Here is a 20,120-nt window from a genome sequence, read left to right as displayed (position 1 = left end):
GGCTGCAGAGCGACTTGGATAGGTTAGGTGAGTGGGCAAATGCATGGCAGATGAAGTATAATGTGGATAAATGTGAGGTTATCCACTTTGGTGGTAAAAACAGAGAGACAGACTATTATCTGAATGGTGACAGATTAGGAAAAGGGGAGGTGCAAAGAGACCTGGGTGTCATAGTAAATCAGTCATTGAAGGTTGGCATGCAGGTGCAGCAGGCGGTTAAGAAAGCAAATGGCATGTTGGCCTTCATAGCAAGGGGATTTGAGTACAGGGGCAGGGAGGTGTTGCTGCAGTTGTACAGGGCCTTGGTGAGGCCACACCTGGAGTATTGTGTACAGTTTTGGTCTCCTAAGCTGAGGAAGGACATTCTTGCTATTGAGGGAGTGCAGCGAAGGTTCACCAGACTGATTCCCGGGATGGCGGGACTGACCTATCAAGAAAGACTGGATCAACTGGGCTTGTATTCACTGGAGTTCAGAAGAATGAGAGGGGACCTCATAGAAACATTTAAAATTCTGACGGGGTTAGACAGGTTAGATGCAGGAAGAATGTTCCCAATGTTGGGGAAGTCCAGAACCAGGGGTCACAGTCTAAGGATAAGGGGTAAGCCATTCAGGACCGAGATGCGGAGGAACTTCTTCACCCAGAGAGTGGTGAACCTGTGGAATTCTCTCCCACAGAAAGTTGTTGAGGCCAATTCACTAAATATATTCAAAAAGGAGTTAGATGAGGTCCTTACTACTAGGGGGATCAAGGGTTATGGCGAGAAAGCAGGAAGCGGGTACTGAAGTTTCATGTTCAGCCATGAACTCATTGAATGGCGGTGCAGGCTAGAAGGGCCGAATGGCCTACTCCTGCACCTATTTTCTATGTTTCTATGTTTCTATGTTTCTATGTTTCTATGGAACAAAGAGATGGCAGACCAGTTGAACAAATACTTTGGTTCTGTCTTCATGAAGGAAGACACAAATAACCTTCCGGAAATACTAGGGGACCGAGGGTCTAGTGACAAGGAGGAACTGAAGGAAATCCTTACTAGTCGGGAAATTGTGTTAGGAAAATTGATGGGATTGAAGGCCGATAAATCCCCAGGGCCTGATAGTCTGCATCCCAGAGTACTTAAGGAAGTGGCCCCAGAAATAGTGGATGCATTGGTGATCATTTTCCAACAGTCTATCGACTCTGGATCAGTTCCTATGGACTGGAGGGTAAGAAAATGGGTAATTATAGACCGGTTAGCCTGACATCGGTAGTGGGGAAAATGTTGGAATCAATTATTAAGGATGAAATAGCAGCGACAGGATCAGTCTAAGTCAGCATGGATTTATGAAAGGGAAATCTTCTGGAATTTTTTGAGGATGTAACTGGTAGCGTGGACAAGGGAGAAACAGTGGATGTGGTGTATTTGGACTTTCAAAAGGCTTTTGACAAGGTTGGTGTGCAAAATTAAAGCACATGGTCTTGGGGGTAATGTACTGACGTGGATAGAGAACTGGTTGGCAAACAGGATGCAGAGAGTCGGGATGAATCGGCCCTTTTCAGAATGGCAGGCAGTGACTAGTGGGGTGCCGCAGGGCTCAGTGCTGGGACCCCAGCTCTTTACAATATACATCAATGATTTATATGAAGGAATTGAGTGTAATATCTCCAAGTTTGCAGTTGACACTAAACTGAGTGGCGGTGTAAGCTGTGAGGAGGATGCTAAGAGGCTGCAGAGGACATGGACTGGTTTGGTGAGTGGGCAAATGCATGGCAGATGCAGCATAATGTGGATAAATGTGAGGTTATCCATTTTGGTGGCAAAAACACGAAGGCAGAATATTATCTGAATGGTGGCAGATTAGGAAAAGGGGAGGTGCAACGAGACGTGGGTGTCATGGTACATCAGTCATTGAAAGTTAGCATGCAGATACAGCAGGAGGTGAAGAAGGCAAATGGTATGTTGGCCTTCATAGCTAGCAGATTTGAGGATAGGAGCAGGGGGTCTTACTGCAGTTGTACAGGGCCTTGGTGAGGCCTCACCTGGAATATTGTGTTCAGTTTTGGTCTCGTAATCTGAGGAAGGACGTTCTTGCGAGTGAGGGAGTGCAGCGAAGGTCCACCAGACTGATTCCTGGGATGGCAGGACTGACATATGAGGAGAGGCTGGATCGACTGGGCCTGTATTCACTGGAGTTTAGAAGGATGAGAGGGGATCTCATAGAAACATATAAAATTTTGACAGGACTGGGGAGGTTAGATGCAGTTAGGACACAGTCTAAGGATAAGGGGTAAGCCATTTAGGACTGAGATGAGGAGAAAGTTCTTAAGAACATAAGAACATAAGAATTAGGAACAGGAGTAGGCCATCTAGCCCCTCGAGCCTGCTCCGCCATTCAACAAGATCATGGCTGATCTGGCTGTGGACTCAGCTCCACTTACCCGCCCGCTCCTCATAACCCTTAATTCCCTTATTGGTTAAAAATCTATCTATCTTCACTTGGAGAGTTGTCAGCCTGTTGAATTCTCTACTGCAGAGAGCTGTTGACGCCAGTTCGTTGGATATATTCAAGAGTGAGTTAGATATGGCCCTTACGGCTAAAGGGATCAAGGGGTATGGAGAGAAAGCAGGAAAGGGGTACTGAGGTGAATGATCAGTCATGATCTTATTGAATGAAGGGAGGAGGAGGGGTGAGTGGGAGGATTGAGGGAGGGAGGGGGGGGGGGAGAGAGGAGAGGAGAGGGGGAGGGAGGGAGTGGGGGAGGAGGGGAAGGGAGGGAGGAGCTGAACGTGCTGCGCCGACGACGTGGAAGCCGGGCTGCCGCCAAGGACTTCGGGCGGGGCCCACCCCCAGCAGATGCCGGGCGGGCCCCACCATCGACGAGGTAAGAGGTGTCAGGCCACTCGGCCCGTGATAGGGGTGAAGTCTCTTCGGCCTGGGATAGGGTCGTCGCCCGAAGACAGGACCCGCTGGGAGGGCCAGGAGCTACTGCGCACGCGTGCAGCCTCTACGCGGACGCGCGCAGCTGTTGGCACTGTTTTTGGCGCAGGGCTGTAGCTCCGCCTGCAGCAGCTCCTGCTGCGCCGCGCCGAGCTGGAAACGGGCCTACAGCTTTCAGAGAATCGCGAGGTGTAAGTATTCGGCACAATTTCTGTTCTACAAATTAGGTGGGCCTCTCCAATTTGCGTCGTTCTAGCGGTGGTCCGAAACTTGAGCCCTATGTTTCTATGTCAGCGAGATTTAATGCTACCGCCTATTTCATATCACACGTGGTAACGCCCAATTTCAAAAATGGAGATTAGGTGCTTTGAGAATGGGCGAGAAGCCGGCGATCTCAAAACCCATTTTTACCGCCCACGCCAGAAATAACATTCATTTTTGGGCGATAAGCACAGAAGTCTAAAATCTAGCCCCAAGAGTTTTAAAACATAGAAAAACATATAAAAATAAAATTTAAAACAAATTTTATGTTTAAAAACCCTGCCAACTAAGATAAGTTTATTTTAAACCTGAATTACAAAACTTTTTTAAAAAGCGAGAAAATATATATTTTTTCTAACACATTTATTAACTTTAATTTCAATTAATTTTAATTATGTGAGGTGTGTTTTTTATTTTTTATGTTGTGTTTACTGCGATATTTTCTCATTAATAGCAATGAGAACTCGTAGATATGGAGTTCTCATTGCTATTAATGGAAATACTGCACTTGATTGGTTGCGTAGTCACACGTGACTACACCTTCTGTGTTCGAACCTTGAGGACGGGAGTGTGCTTCGAAGCGTGGGAAGAGAAGGCCTCCCCACTGGAATCGCAGGCACCTCCAGGACCACCAGGTAATTTCGTAAAAATTCTCGGGTCGGAGACATTCGTTCGAAAGAAGCCTCTCACTGGAATTTTAGGCCCAGTATCTTTTTGACCTTTTATTCTTTTGGATTTTGGAACCGTATTTTAGATCACGCTCACAGGACAGTCCCACACTCCCTGTGCCTGCAAGAGTCTCTTCACTAGCTTTAACATCGAGGTGAGCTTTTACAAATGTAGCCAGGATAACAAACAAACAACCACCATCTTGGTGATTATGTTAGTCACTGGCATTATCCTATACCACCGTCTCGCCCATCTATGAGAGGTGTCAGGACAGAAAGAGAGAAAATGAAAAGGAATGCAATCCTATTGCACCCTGACGTCGGAAATTAATCCTCTCTCACTCTAGTATCAGGCTACAGTTCCCTCTCCCCTTGAGGAAAGGGAGTGAGTTACAGAATGAGAGAAAGTGTAAGTGAGCAAGTGAGTGCAAGAGAATGAATGAGTGCATGAGTTTGAGTGTCAGTGAGTGAAAATGTGAGAGTGCGAGACTGAATGAGAGTGAATGAACGTTGAGAGCAAGTGAATATGAGAGTAAAAGTGGGAGAGAGGGAGGGAGTGAGCGAGTGAATCAGTACTATGTTAGAGCAAGAGAGAGAATGAGCGAGAGAATGAGCGAGAGAAAGTGTGATTGTGTGAGGAAGTAAAAGAACACAAAAATATACTTTTTGTAGTATATATTAATGATTTGGACTTAAAGAAAAAATTTGCAGATAATACAAAAATTGGCCGTATGGTTAACAGTGAGGTGGAAAGCTCCAGACTGCAGGAAGATATCAACCTACTCAGTTGAGTAGAAAAGTGGCAAATGGAATTCAATCCGGAAAAGTGTGAGCCAATGCATTTGGGGAGGAGCAACAAGGCAAGGGAATACACAATGAACAGGAGAATACCAAGAGCTGTGGAGGAACAGAGGGACCTTGGAGTTTATGTTCACAGATCCTTAAAGGTAGTAGGACAGGTCACTAAGGTAGTTAAAAAGGCATACGGAAATCTTTCCTTTCTTAGCCAAGGCATAGAATACAAGCTCTGCGGAAAGCCTCACCCAATGTTGCAGGCGGACTTCTCAATGCTCGTTGACACTGATAAAGAGGCTCTCTGCCATTGCACATGACATTTCTGTGTGCATGCTCATCACCCTTCTTCTGAAAGTCGTCCCATTTGAGCCATATGCAGCAGAACTCATGTGCAAACTCGCCATCTGGGTAGCTGGCACCCGAGCCACCCTTTCCCTCGGCTTGGCTGTCTCCCTCTCTAGTCCGGTGGCTCACCAGGTGCAGATATACTATACTATCTCTATACTACCCTCTAAGTTCCTTGCAGTTCGATTTTCAGAGCTGGTGTGTGCGAGTGTCCGATGCAGTGCCGATGTGTCGTCTTCTCCTCCATCACTCTCCTCCACAACATCAGGGACAGGCTGGCCTGCTAGCAGGTTTGGGTCTATGAAAGAAGAAAGGCACAGGGGTTGGGTTGTGGTGAGGAGAGGGGGGAAAGCAAGTTCTTCATGCATACACCATCAGCAGCTTGTAAGTGAGAAGAGATTGTGTTATGAGGGGTAAGTGGGATGCGAAAAGAAAGATTAGGTGTGACCATATCATCAGCAACAGCTTCAACTTCTCCATTGGCCACAGACTCCATCACTACCCCTCCAATAATGTCAAACACCGATTCCTCCAGGTCGGTGAGGTTCTGTATTGCGGCTTGGCCACCTCTCCCATCTGCCATTGGTCCCTCCTGTTATGTGCCACTTTTGCCTACAAGAGAAAGGGATGAGTGAGAGTGCTGCCAATGTGTTTGGTGATGTGCCTTCCATAGTTTAATAGCTATTAGCGTGAGTGAGTGTTGCTGCTGTGGTAAGGCTGTGAGAGTGAAGTTATGCCATGTTTTTGAGGTATGATTGGTGATAGGTAGATATTGTTGGTAGGTGAGTTGATGGGGTATGGTGCATTGAGAAATGTGAGAGGCTTGTGGTGCAGATGGTGGGATATGGCATTTTCTGAAGCCTTCACTCACGTGGACCTGCCTTGTGAGGTCATTACATTAAACTTTTTTTGGCACTGGATCAGGTCCTTTGGACCACTCTGGTGGACATGACAGAGTTAGCTATCTCCTCCCACGCCTTCTACAAATGGCCTTGGATGGCCTCCTGCCACCCTGTGGGTACAGGACAGCCCACCTTCATTGCATGGTCATTACCAAGGCCTCTAGTGCCGCATCTGAGAACCTTCTTGCTCATTTCCCAGTTGCTGAGCCATGACTTGCTGTACAATGACAATGACGTGCCTCTGTAACAAAGAACCTTTTAAGTAGTGCAGAGAGCCTTGGCTAAATAATAGTGGCCATTAGATTACATCCGATATTGCCCCCCCCCGCGCCCGCCCCCAGCTAACCGGGAAGCATTTAGCACTGAGATCAGCACTCCAATCATTATAATGAGTAGGCAGAATGAATTTTGTGTACTGCCTGCACCATTTTGAACGGACGCAGGCAAATAGCGTTGGCCCATGACACTGACCGTTTTCTGGCCATATCCAATTTCTCGGCCATAAAGTATAAGAGGTTAGCTGAGGAAAAAGTTGTCCCTCTTCAGAATCCAAGATGAAATCTTTGTCGTGGCAGAGGACATGGCTACATTATTAAATGAGTGCTTTGCATCTGTCTTTACAAAGGAAACACATGATATGAAGGTTGTACTAAAAGATGAGAGGTAAGTTAAGGCCAGGATAGTAATAGAAACATAGAAAATAGGTGCAGGAGTAGGCCATTCGGCCCTTCGAGCCTGCAGCACCATTCAATAAGATCATGACAGATCATTCACCTCCGTACCCTTTTCCCGCTTTCTCTCCATACCCCTTGATCCCTTTCATAAATCCATGTTGACTTGGACCGATCCTGTCACTGCTTTTCAAATGTGCTGCTATTTCATCCTTAATAATTGATTCCAACATTTTCCCCACTACTGATGTCAGGCTAACCAGTCTATAATTACCCGCTTTCTCTTCTTTTTAAAAAAGTGGTGTTACATTAGCTACCCTCCAGTCCATAGGAACTGATCCAGAGTCGATAGACTGTTGGAAAATGATCACCAATGCATTCACTATTTCTAGGGCCACTTCCTTAAGTACTCTGGGATGCAGACTATCAGGCCCTGGGAATTTATCAGCCTTCAATCCCATCAATTTCCCGCCTAATTAGGATATCCTTTAATTCCTCCTTCTCACTAGACCCTCGGTCCCCTCATACATCCGGAAGGTTATTTGTGTCCTCCTGTGTCGTGAAGACAGAACCAAAGTATTTGTTCAATTGGTCTGCCATTTCTTTGTTCCCCATTATAAATTCACCTGAGTCCGACTGCAAGGGACCTACGTTTGTCTTCACTAATCTGTTTCTCCTCACATATCTATAGAAGCTTTAGCAGTCGGTTTTTATGTTCCCGGCAAGCTTCCTCTCGTACTCTATTTTCCCCCTCCTAATTAAACCCTTTGTCCTCCTCTGCTGAATTCTAAATTTCTCCCAGTCCTCTGGTTTGCTGCTTTTTCTGACCAATTTATATGCCTCTTCCTTGGATCTAACACTATCCTTAAGTTCCCTTGTTCGCCATGGTTGAGCCACCTTCCCTGTTTTATTTTTACTCCAGACAGGGATGTACAATTGGTGAAGTTCATCCATGTGATCGATAAATGTTTGCCTTTACCTATCCACTGTCAACCCTTTAAGTATCATTTGCCAGTCTATTCTAGCCAATTTACGCCTCATGCCGTCAAAGTTAGCTTTCCTTAAGTTCAGGACCCTCGTTTCTGATTTAACTGTGTCACTCTCCATCTTAATAAAGAATTCTATCATATTATGGTCACTCTTCCCCAAGGGGCCTCGCACAACAAGATTGCTAATTAGTCCCTTCTCATTACACATAACCCAGTCTAGGATGGACAGCTCTCTAATTGGTTCCTCAACATATTGGTCAAGAAAACCATCCCTAATATACTCCAGGAAATCCTCCTCCACCGCATTGCTACCAGTTTTGTTAGCCCAATCCATATGTAAATTAAAATCGCCCATGATAACTGCTGTACCTTTATTGCACACAGCCCTTATTTCTTGTTTGATGTTGTCCCCAACCTCATTACTACTGTTTGGTGGCCTGTACACAACTCCCACTAGCGTTTTCTGCCCTTTGGTATTCCGTAGCTCCACCCATACCGATCCCACATCATCCAAGCTAATGTCCTTTCTTATTATTGCATTAATTTCCTCTTTAACCAGCAACGCCACCCCACCTCCTTTTCCTCTCTGCCTATCCTTCCTAAATGTTGAATACCCCTGGATGTTGAGTTTCCAGCCTTGGTCACCCTGGAGCCATGTCTCCGTGATGCCAACTACATCATATCCATTAACTGCTGTCTGCACAGTTAATTCGTCCACCTTATTCCGAATACTCCTCGCATTGAGACACAGAACCTTCAGGCTTGTCTTTTTAACACACTTTGCCCCTTTAGAATTTTGCTGTAATGTGGCCCTTTTTGTTTTTTGCCTTGGGTTTCTCTCCCCTCCACTTTTACTATTCTCCTTTCTATCTTTTGCCTCTGTCTCCCTTTTATTTCCCTCTGTCTCCCTGCATAAGTTCCCATCCCCCTGCCATATTAGTTTCACTCCTCCCCAACAGCACTAGCAAACACACCCCCGAGAACATTGGTTCTGGTCCTGCCCAGGTGCAGACCGTCCGATTTGTACTGGTCCCACCTCCCCCCAGAACCGGTTGCAATGTCCCAGGAATTTGAATCCCTCCCTTCTGCACCACTCCTCAAGCCACATATTCATCTGAGCTATCCTGCGATTCCTACTCTGACTAGCACGTGACATTGGTAGCAGTCCTGAGATTACTACTTTTGAGGCCCTACTTTTTAATTTAGCTCCTAGCTCCCTAAATTCATCTTGTAGGACCTCATCCCGTTTTTTACCTATATCGTTGGTACCTATATGCACCATGACAACTGGCTGTTCACCCTCCATTTTCAGAATGTCCTGCACCCACTCTGAAACATCCTTGACCCTTGCACCAGGGAGGCAACGTACCATCCTGGAGTCTCAGTTGTGGCCGCAGAAACGCCTATCTATTCCCCTTACAATTGAATCCCCTATCACTATAGCTCTCCCACTCTTTTTCCTGCCCTCCTGTGCAGCAGAGCCACCCACAGTGCCAAGAACTTGGCTGCTGCTGCCTTCCCCTAATGAGTCATCCCCCTCAACAGTACCCAAAGCAGTGTATCTGTTTTGCAGGGGCATGAGCACAGGGGACCCCTGCAGTACCTTCCTTGCACTGCTCTTCCTGTTGGTTACCCGTTCACTATCTGGCTGTGTACCCTTTACCTGCGGTGTGACCAACTCGCTAAACGTGCTATTCACGTCATTCTCGGCATCGTGGATGCTCCAGAGTGAATTCACCCGCAGCTCCAGTGCCGCAGTGCGGTCTGTCAGGATCTGCAGGCAGATACACTTCCCGCACACGTAGTCGTCAGGGACACCGGAAGCGTCCCTGAGTTCCCACATAGTACAGGAGGAGCATAACACGTGTCCGAGCTCTCCTGCCATGACTTAACCCTTGGATTAACTTAATTGGACAACAACAATGTTAAAAGGTTACTTACGGATAAAGAAAGAAAAAGAAAAACTACTTACCAATCACTTAGCCCCTTGGCTGTGACATCACCGTTCAATTTCTTTCTACTTCCTTTTTGCCTTCTCCCTGTAGCCGCACCGGCTCGCCTCAGCGACGCACCTCCCGAGCCTCTCCACGCACCTGGAACTCCCGGGCCTCTCCGACGCATTGGGCCTTTTTATAGGCCTCTCCGACGCACCTCCTGAGCCTCTCCACGCACCTGGAACTCCCGGGCCTCTCCGACACGTTGGGCCTTTTTATAGGCCTCTCCGACGCACCTCCCGAGCCTCTCCGCGCAACTGGAACTCCCGAGCCTCTCCGACGCGTTGGGCCTTTTTATAGGCCTCAGCGACACACCTCCCGAGCCCCTCCATGCACCTAGCTAGAGAAGATGTACTAAAACGATTCGCATTACTGAAAGTTTGTAAGTCACCTGGTCTGGATGGAATGCATCCTAGGTTACTGAAGGAAGCAAAGGTAGAAATATCAGGGCTATTGGTGACAATTTTTCAATCCTCATTGGACACAGGAGTCGTGTTGGAGAACTGGAAGGTTGCTAATGTTATACCAGTATTCAAGAAAGGGGAGAGGAATAAACAGGGAAACTATAGGCTAGTTAGCCTGACATCGGTGGTGGGGAAGTTATTGGAAACCATAATCAGAGACAAAATAAACTTTCATTTGGAAAGGCATAGGTTAATCAAGGAGAGCCAGCATAGATTTTCTAAAGAGAAATCGTGTCTGAATTCTTTGAGGTAACAGAAAAAGTTGATCAAGGTAGTGTCATAGATGTATCTATAAATTTTCAGAAGACATTCGACAAAGTGCCGCACAGGTGGCTTGTTAAGAATCTAGAAGCCCATGGAATTAAGGGGAAAATTGCAGTATGGATATGTAATTGGCTAAGTGACAGGAAGCAGAGAGTGGTGGAGGATGGATGTTTTTCAGACTGGGAGATGGTTTGCAGTGGCGTTCCCTAAGGGTCAGTTTTGAGTCCGTAACTCTTCAATTTTTATGAACGACCTAGACTTGGGTGTAGGGAGCAGCATTATAAAGTTTACAGATGATACGAAACTTGGCAATGTGGTAGATAGTGATGAGGATAGTTACAAGCTTCAGGATGACATAGAATAGTGAAATGGGCAGAAGCATGGCAGATGGTGTTCAATGCGCAGAAGTATGAAGTGATGCACATTGGGAGAACTAATATGGAAGTACAGTATATTATAAATGGCACGATTTTGAAAAGTGTAGATGAGCAGAGAGACTTTGGGGTCCACATACACAATTCCTTAAAAGGTGGCAGGGCAAGTTGATAAGGTGGTTAAAAAAGCATAGGGTTTACTTGGGTTTATAAATAAAGGCATGAAAATTAAAAGCAAAGAGATGATGCTGGAACTTCATAATTCACTAGTTCGGCCTATTGGAGTTTGGGGACAATTCTGGGCACTACACTTCCAGAAAGATATAAAGGCCTTCGAAAGGGTACAGAGGAGGTTTACCAGAATGTTACCAGGAATGAGGGAATTCAGTTATGAGGTGAGGTAGGAAAGTTAGGAATGTTCTCCTTAGAACAGAGAAGGTTAACGGGTGACCTAATAGAGGTTTTCATGATAATAGATAGAGAGAACCTATTCCCTCTGGCGAGTTGGTCAATAACCAGAGATCATAAATTTAAAATCATTGGCAAAGACCTAGACGGGAGTAGTGGATAGTTTTTTTTCCACTGAGAGTTGTTGGGATCTGGAACGCTCTCCTGGAAACAGTGGTGAAAGCTGGTTCCATAAATAGTTTAAAAGGGAGGTGGACATGTACTTAAGGATGAGTTATGTTCAAAAAGCGGGGATGTGGGCCAAAAGCATGGCTGCTATTTCAAAGAGCCAACACAGGCTGGATGGGCCGAATCACCACCTCCTGTGCTGTAAGTTTCTATGGGCTAGAATTTCCTAACAGTCCGCCAGCGCCCAATTGCCACCCAAAAGACCGCTAAGATTCCCAAGATTATCGCCGACGAAAACTTCCCCCTAAAAATAAAGAAATCCTCCCAGTGAAAAAAATGGGTGTTGCACCCCGATTCTTGGCGAAAAAGTGGAATTTAGGTCGATTGGGCAGTTCCGAAAGAAAATAGGCGATAAATTAATTAAATCACTAAAAATTTACCCCGAGGCTACGGGTTGGGCCGAGGAGCAGAAAAACATTAAAAATATTTTTTTCAAAAAACAGAACATAAAAAAAAATAATTAAAACATTCTCCAAACCCTTTTAACCTAAATCACCACAACAGCATTTTAAAATAATAAGTAAAATACCCAATTACTAACCTTTTTCTCGAAGAGCTACTCAGCTACCGCCCAGCTCCACTGATTCTCATCAGCGTTTTTTTTCATACTTACCTACGGGTCACCGCTGAGCCGGGCGATCTGAGGACGGTGCACACCGGCGGTCAACTCCCCAGCGGTACCTCAAAACCGCCGGCGTAAATCAAGTGGGGAGTTTCTCGCTTGCCTGGTTATCGCCCACAATGGCCAATATCACCCAGAAACCGGGCGGTAAGCCAATGAAAATTCTAGCCCGTGGAATCTAAACCTTTCCGTCTCTCCACCTCTCCTTCCTCCTTTAAGACACTCCTTAAAACCTCCTACTTTGACCAAGCGTTTAGTCATCTGTCCTAAAATCTCCTTATGTCATATTTTGTTTATTAATATTCCTGCGAAGGGCCTTGGAACATTTAACTATGTTAAATGCACTATACAATGCAAGTTGTTATTGTTGTAGCGGTGCTGCATCTAACCCCTGTTGAGATGGTGTGAGGATAGTTCCCCTATTTAGAACTCCGGGGCACCCTCCCCAGAGGATGGCAATCCAGTGATGAGCTTTAATTGCAAGTTGGCTGTCGGTGCCCTTGAAAGATTGCAAAGCACTGCAGCTGCCTTCCTGCTGGCCAAGAGCAAGTTAAGTTGGCCTCAGTCATTGGTAAGTAGGTGTTCCAAGGTCTGCAGACATATTTTGGTGCCTGTTGAGTATGCCTTCTTTCATTTTCTACCACTTGAAATATGTGACACTTTGAAAACAAACTGTTCAGAAAGAGTAAATAAAAATTGGACCCGAACATTAGTCTGGCAATGCATATTATTGATAAAAATATCAGAAATCAGGAAATAAATCTCTGAAAGAAACAACACTGTACTAAAATGGTGCAATAGATATTGCAACTAAATAATATTTCATTTTGGCAATTTCAGAGTTCCTTCACACATGGTGTTTCCATTCCTCCCATTCCAGGCAGTGGCGCATAACGAATAAGAGCCAAGCTAGTGCAAAAGCTGCAGAATTATGCTTGGTGTTTGTTTAAATATTTTTGTATCAGTTTGGAGTCTTAATGATGCAAAGGCACAAAATTGGGCACGACGTCAGCTGACTTAAAAACAGAAAACTGCTAAATTACAATGAAGTAGGAAATAGGGGTAGGGTCACACAATTCTATGGTTTCACCCAGTACCCTTTACACTTCTGCTCTCCCAATGTGCAACACTGCTGAATCTACCCTGCAATGTACAGTAATACTGGATGATCTGGTGTGCCAAAAGCTGGCCTGCTGTATTCTGCAAAGTACAAATAGCAATGAGTACCCATCAATACTGTGATGATCTGTTCGAGTTTGCAATCAGATGTCTTTACTTTATAAACAAAAAGCTGTATATGCTGGAAATGTGAAACAAAAACAGACATTTCTTGAACAGGTCAGGCCACATCCAATGAGAGAGCAGGTCTGTTCTCTCCATAGATGTTGTCTAACCTACTCAGTGATTCCAGCAATTTTGTTTTTGTTTCTTCACTTTGTCTATCGTGTGCGATATTATTGTGTACTTTCTGTTTCTTGAATAGGTTTGTTGGAAGCTTTCATGCATAACAACGAATTATTAGACCAGATTCTAAAGTGTCTGGAGGCCTATCTTGAATCTAAACGTGTGATCTTCCCCAGGTTTGAGCTCTTCTTATACTGCTTTATATTGTATTTATGGCAGAAAGCAGAAGGGGTATTTTAAGTAGAAATTTGAATTAATTTATTTTTGAAAATTCCCTCAACTACGGGCAGGAAGAACATCGCTTCCCAGGATGGTGTCAATACTGCTCGGTAAGCAGCCTGAGGGTGTGCATGAGGAACGTTTATTTTTCCCCTTTCACTTTCTCCCCATCTCTGCTGAGAGTTGCTGACTTCTGCAGGGATGTGTTTGCTTTGTCCCGTCAACCTGGGATGTCACCTCCTCAAAAGTTTATAAGATTGGTTAGACAAATTCTACCCTTTGTACAATTATATTGGCAGTCCTGCAGTGGTTTCTCCTCTTGCTCCAGCAAGTTGACGCCGGTTGTGCCTTGAGGCTCCATACTTGGCTATTCTTTTCATATTTACATGCTGTTCCTTGACAACATCATTTTTCAGCATGGGATGAACTGAAGACACCCAGTTTCACCACAAGTTGCTCCACCAGCGTCTCCATTGCTTCATCTGAAAACTTTGGCCCTGCTGGAACTTCCGTTGGCTGCTATTGCACAGTGTTGATTCTCTCTGGCTTTGCCTCTCCGTCTTCCTTCAAAAACCTCCTCAAAACCTATCTCTCTCATCTTATTTTGGTCAGCATCCCAGTCCTTTTCCCTCCACTTCTAAGTGTGCAGTTATTTTAGCGTTTGTGAAGTGCTTTGGATTGGCTTTATTGCGTTAAATATGTTCGACAAGTGCAAGTTATTATTTTCATCCGGGTTTTATTTCTGATTTATTTTGTTTCTGATTTATGATTTTGTTCATTTTCTGATTGTTGAGTTAAGCCAATATAGCCAATAACCAATTTCCACATATGCCTTTCTTAAATATGAGGGCTGTAATTAATTGCCTGTTTCCAGCCTGCTGAACTTGTGCTCATTGGTTCCCTCAATTGAAGAAGCTCACACAACATGCGTTTCTCTCAGGTTTCTGTAGCTCTTCCGCTGAAGTTACAATGTATGATTGGGAGATCCGCTGTGTGTAATGTATTGCTTCATGGGTTGTTTGCTTAAAAATTCATAGCAACACATTGCTATTAAGAACTAGTTGGTTTATAAAAAAGGTTTAACAATCACACTGCACATTACCAGTTCATCCACTAGGCTCACAACTGCATACCTCATCGTGGATGACTGAGACCCAACTGGGGTTTTATTGAGTCTTGTGAACATCACGTGACTGGCTAAGCCACTCACAAAGCAATATCTCTACAAATCTGTGAGCCTACTCACAGGTGCCTACGTTACACTGCTTCCCCTTTTTTTAGAAACAAGGTATTTATACAATATTTCAAAAGATATATCACGATTTTACAATTTTACAAATTTGACTGAACCTGAGTATCTTGGAAGCTTTTAGCTTCTTCCTGCTCTGACCTCCATTTCTTTGCAATTGGCTGGCTATGCCCATTTTCTCTATTCTTATTTGACTCAGGAATTTCTGTTTTCAGAGCATGTAGCCCAGAATTCCTGACCTCTATCTTCCTGTGTCCTTTTAAGTTTCCTTGAAACCCTTACATCATTCGTAGTGTTAGCTTTCTTCCTAAGATCTTGATATTCCCAGTTATGAATATCCTGTCTCATTATTGAGCAATCAGCTGCTGTATCTATTGTCATATTAATCTATTGATTATTAATCAGTATTAACATTCTGAAATCCTGACAAGGAATGTATTGCTTTGCACTTCACTGCATATATATCAAAACCTGCATTGTTCTGATCGGTTTCCACCCAGTGAAGTCTTTGATTATCGTTGGGCCTGTCGTTGATTGGATTTACATGCAGCTGCAATGTGTCCCCTTACTTGGCACTGGTAGCATTTTGCCCACTTGAACCAACACTGTTGTGTGATAGGGTTGCCATTACACCTATAACATCTATTCTTCTTGGTTTCATAACTCCCTCTCCGACGAGGGCTTACAATCTTCTGTGTTTCTACAGCCCTGTGGCTGTGAACTGCTATTACTACCAATAATGGGTGAAATTCCTTAATATTTTTTTCTGCCATCTACGTAGAGGTGGCTATCTTGCAAGCTCTCTCAAAAGAGAGATCATCCATACCTAACAATTTTGACTGGATGCGCTCATCCGTTAATCCACGCACAAATTTATCTCGAAGAGCCCTGTTTAGGAATCCTCCAAAATTGCATTGTAGAGACAATTTTCTTATGGCAAAAATGTATTCACTGATGGTTTCATCAGGCCTTTGGTTTCTCATTGCAAACTTATAGCTCTCCGCTATTTCTAAAGGCTGTGGATCAAAATGATTTTCCAATCTCTGTAGTATGTCTGAGAATAAAGCATCCTTAACCTTTCTTGGGGTTAATAAATACACTAAAATACTATAATTCTCTGCTCCAATCATGATTGGTAGAATAGCTTTCATCGTCTTCTGAACTGCTTGATTTCTTAATTGTGAATCTGCCACACTTGCTGGGACTTCATTGACATTATTAACTCAAAAAAAACATTTGCAACCTTTCCCTGTAGGATCTAAAAGATTCCTTATTCTTGTCAAAGGCTCCCAAATTACTGACATAACTCAATGTCACATCCATGTTGCCTTCTTGGCTTAATAGCTGTTAATCACTCTCAATAATCTTGAATTGCTTTTCAATGACTTGAAATGGCTTTCCACCAGCTCATTTTGTCACTTCCACACTGTTCACTACTCACAAAAAAAATGGTACTGCCAGACTCACACTCGGGAACCACACTGCCGATATATCTTCTTGCTGTGCTCCACTTGCCTTCAAAAGGAAATGCCACTAAAATTTCTTCTTCAAGAAATCCCATCCTTGTCGCCATTTTGTAATGTATTTGCTTCATGGGTTCTTTGCTTAAGAATTCATAGCTTTGGCTATTAGGAACTAGTTGGTTTATTAACAAAGGTTTAACAATCACAAGATATATTACCAGTTCATCCATTAGGTTCACAACTGCATACCTCATCATGGATGACCTAGACCCAACTGACTGGGGTTTTATTGAGTCCTGTGAGCATCACATGACTGGCTAACCACTCACAGTGCAACAGCTCTCCAACTATTTTAAATTATAACTTTGGTAAGGGCACTAGAACCCTTGCAATGTTGCAAAGAATAGTGGAAGGCCAGAGGATTGGGAAATGTTTAGAAACCAGCAAAGGACGACTAAAATAATAATGAAGCGAGAGAAGATAGTTTGAGTGTTAAGAAATATAAAAACAGATAGTAAGACCTTCGACAGGTATATAAAAAGGAAGCGAGTAGCTAAAGTAAACATTGGTCCCTTAGAGGATGTGACTGGGGAATTAATAATGGGAAACAGGGAAATGGCAGAGACTTGAACAAATATTTTGTGTCGGTCTTCATGGTAGAAGACACGAAAAGCATCCCAATAATTGATCATCAGGGGACTATTGGGAGGGGGGATCGTAAAACAATCACTGTCACTGGAGAAAAAGTACTAGGCAAATTAATGGGACTAAAGGTGGACAAGTCCTGTGGACCTGATGGCCTGCATCCTAGAGTCATAAAAGAAGTGGCTGCAGAGATAGTGGATGCATTGGTTATAATCTACCAAAATTTCCTGGATTCTGGAGAGGTCCCAGCGGATTGGAAAGCCGCAAATGTAAGGCCCCATTTAAGAAAGGAGGGAAACCGAAAGCAGGAAACTAAAGATCAATTAGCCTAACATCTGTCATTGGGAAAATGCTGGAGTCCATTATTAAGGAAGTAGTAGCAGGACATTTAGAAAATCATAACAGTCAAGCAGAGTCAGCATGGTTTTATGAAAATGAAATCATATTTGAGAAATTTGAGGTTGTAACGAGCAGGGTGGAGAAAGGGGAACCAGTAGATGCCATGTATTTGAATTTCCAGAAGGCATTCGATAAGGTGCCACATAAGTTAGTGCACAAGATAAGAGCACACAAGGTTGGGGGTAATATATTGGCATGGATAGAGGATTGACTATAACAGAAAACAGAGAGTCGGGATAAATGGGTCATTTTCAGATTGGCAAACAGTAACTAATGGGGTACCACAGGGATCAGTGCTGTGGCCTCAACTGTTTACAATTTATATTAATGATTTGGATGAAGGGACAGAGTGTAATGTAGCCAGATTTGCTGATAATACAAAGATGGGTGGGAAAGCAAGTTGTGTGGAAGACACAAAGAATCTGCAAAGGGATATAAACAGGGTAAGTGAGTTGGCAAAAATTTGGCAGATGGAGTATAATGTGGGAAAATGTGAGGTTAGATACTTTGGTAGGAAAAATAAAAAAGCTAATTATTATTTAAATGGGGAGAGATTACAAAATGCTGAGGTACAGAGGGATCTAGAAGTCCTTGTACAAGAAACACAAAAAGTTAGCATGCAGGTACAGCAAGTAATTAGGAAGGCAAATGGAATGTTGGCCTTTATTGCAAGGGGGATGGAGTATAAAAGCAGAGAAGTCCTTCTACAACTGTACAGGGTGTTGGTGAGGCCACACCTGGAGTTCTGTGTGAAGTTTTGGTCTCCTTATTTAAGGAGGGATATACTTACAATGGAGGCAGTTCAGAGAAGGTTCAGGAGGTTGATTCTTGAGATGAAGGGGTTGTCTTTTGAAGAAAGTTGAGTCTATACTCATTGGCGTTTAGAAGAATGAGAGGAAATCTTACTGAAACATATAAGATTCTGAGGGGGCTTGACAGGATAGATGCAGAGAGGATGTTTCCTCTCGTGGGGGAATCTAGCACTAGGGGGCATAGTTTCAGAATAAGGGGTCGCCCACTTAAAAACGAAATGAGGAGGAATTTCTTTTCTCAGAGGGACATGAATCTTTGGAATTCTCTATCCTAGAGAGCTGTGGAGGCTGGGTCATTGAATATAATTAAAGTGGAGATGGACAGATTTTTGAATGAAAAGGGAGTTGAGGGTTATGGGGAGCGGGCAGGGAAGTGGAGTTGAGGCTGAGATCAGATCAGCCATGATCTTATTGAATGGCGGAGCAGGCTCGAGGGGCCAAATGGCCTACTCCTGCTCCTATTTCTTATGTTCTGATAAGCCACACATTAACAAATAAATTTTAAGAGAACCTTAATAAATCAAATTAAAATTCTGTTCCCTGCTGTAATGATGCACTGTGGCTCCTCCGCTGCTCACCTCTCGTGGAAGGCCGTGAGCGTACTGATAGAAACCGCGTGCTCCATCTTCAGGGACACCCTTGCGCGAACGTAGCCATGGAAGAGAGGAAGGCAGTCGGGCTGAACGACCCCCTCAACCATCCGCTGCCTGGACCTGCTTGGAGCAGTCCGACAATAAAGAATTATATCCCCACGGGGGCATAGCTCGACAAACCTATGAGCATACTAAAGTAAATGTTGGTCCCTTAGAAGATGAGAAGGGGGATTTAATAATGGGAAATGTGGAAATGGCCGAGACCTTAAACAATTATTTTGCTTCGGTCTTCACAGTGGAAGACACAAAAACCATGCCAAAAACTGCTGGTCACGAGAATGTGGGAAGGGAGGACCTTGAGATAATCACTATCACTGGGGGGGGGGTAGTGCTGGATAAGCTAATGGGACTCAAGGTAGACAAGTCCCCTGGTCCTGATGAAATGCATCCCAGGTTATTAAATGAGATGTCGGAAGTTATAGCAGATGCATTCGTTATAATCTACCAAAATTCTCTGGACCCGGGGGGTACCAGCGGATTGGAAAGCAGCTAATGTAATGCCTCTGTTTAAAAAGGAGGCAGACAAAAGGCAGGTAACTATAGGCTGGGTAGTTTAACATCTGTAGTGGGGAAAATGCTTGAAGCTATCATTAAGGAAGAAATAGTGGGACATCTAGATAGGAATAGTGCAATCAAGCAGACGCAACATGGATTCATGAAGGGGAAATCATGTTTAACTAATTTACTGGAATTCTTTGAGGATATAACGAGCATGGTGGATAGAGGTGTACCGATGGATGTGGTGTATTTAGATTTCCAAAAGGCATTCGATAAGATGCCACACAAAAGGTTACTGCAGAAGATAAAGGTACGCGGAGTCAGAGGAAATGTATTAGCATGGATAGAGTATTGGCTGGCTAACAGAAAGCAGAGTCGGGATAAATGGGTCCTTTGCGGGTTGGAAATCGGTGGTTAGTGGTGTGCCACAGGGATTGGTGCTGGGACCACAACTGTTTACAATATACATAGATGACCTGGAAGAGGGGACAGAGTGTAGTGTCACAAAATTTGCAGATGACACAAAGATTAGTGGGAAAGCAGGTTGTGTAGAGGACACAGAGGCTGCAAAGAGATTTAGATAGGTTAAGCGAATGGGCTAAGGTTTGGCAGATGGAATACAATGTCGGAAAATGTGAGGTCATCCACCTTGGAAAAAATACAGTAAAATGGAATATTATTTGAATGGGGAGAAATTACAACATGCTGCGGTGCAGAGGGACCTGGGGGTCCTTGTGCATGAATCCCAAAAAGTTAGTTTGCAGGTGTAGCAGGTAATCAGGAAGGCAAATGGAATGTTGGCCTTCATTGCGAGAGGGATGGAGTACAAAAGCAGGGAGGTCCTGCTGCAAATGTACAGGGTATTGGTGAGGCCG

The 20,120-nt window shown here is 44.1% G+C and overlaps 1 protein-coding gene across 2 annotated transcripts in view; it reads left to right on the top strand.

The window, feature by feature from the left end:
• dnah6 (dynein, axonemal, heavy chain 6) overlaps window positions 1-20,120 on the top strand; it is a 669,683-nt gene that overhangs the window by 176,621 nt on the left and 472,942 nt on the right. For both annotated transcript variants that reach the window (XM_070888374.1, XM_070888373.1), the window contains exon 22: window positions 13,387-13,483. In XM_070888374.1, coding sequence (XP_070744475.1) covers window positions 13,387-13,483 — 97 coding nt within the window. The remainder of the gene's footprint in view (window positions 1-13,386; window positions 13,484-20,120) is intronic.

This window comes from Pristiophorus japonicus, chromosome 1, assembly GCF_044704955.1.
Source record: "Pristiophorus japonicus isolate sPriJap1 chromosome 1, sPriJap1.hap1, whole genome shotgun sequence".
NCBI lineage: Eukaryota > Metazoa > Chordata > Chondrichthyes > Pristiophoridae > Pristiophorus > Pristiophorus japonicus.
Note: the sequence above shows the minus strand (reverse complement) of the source record. Positions and strands in the feature narration are given on the sequence as shown.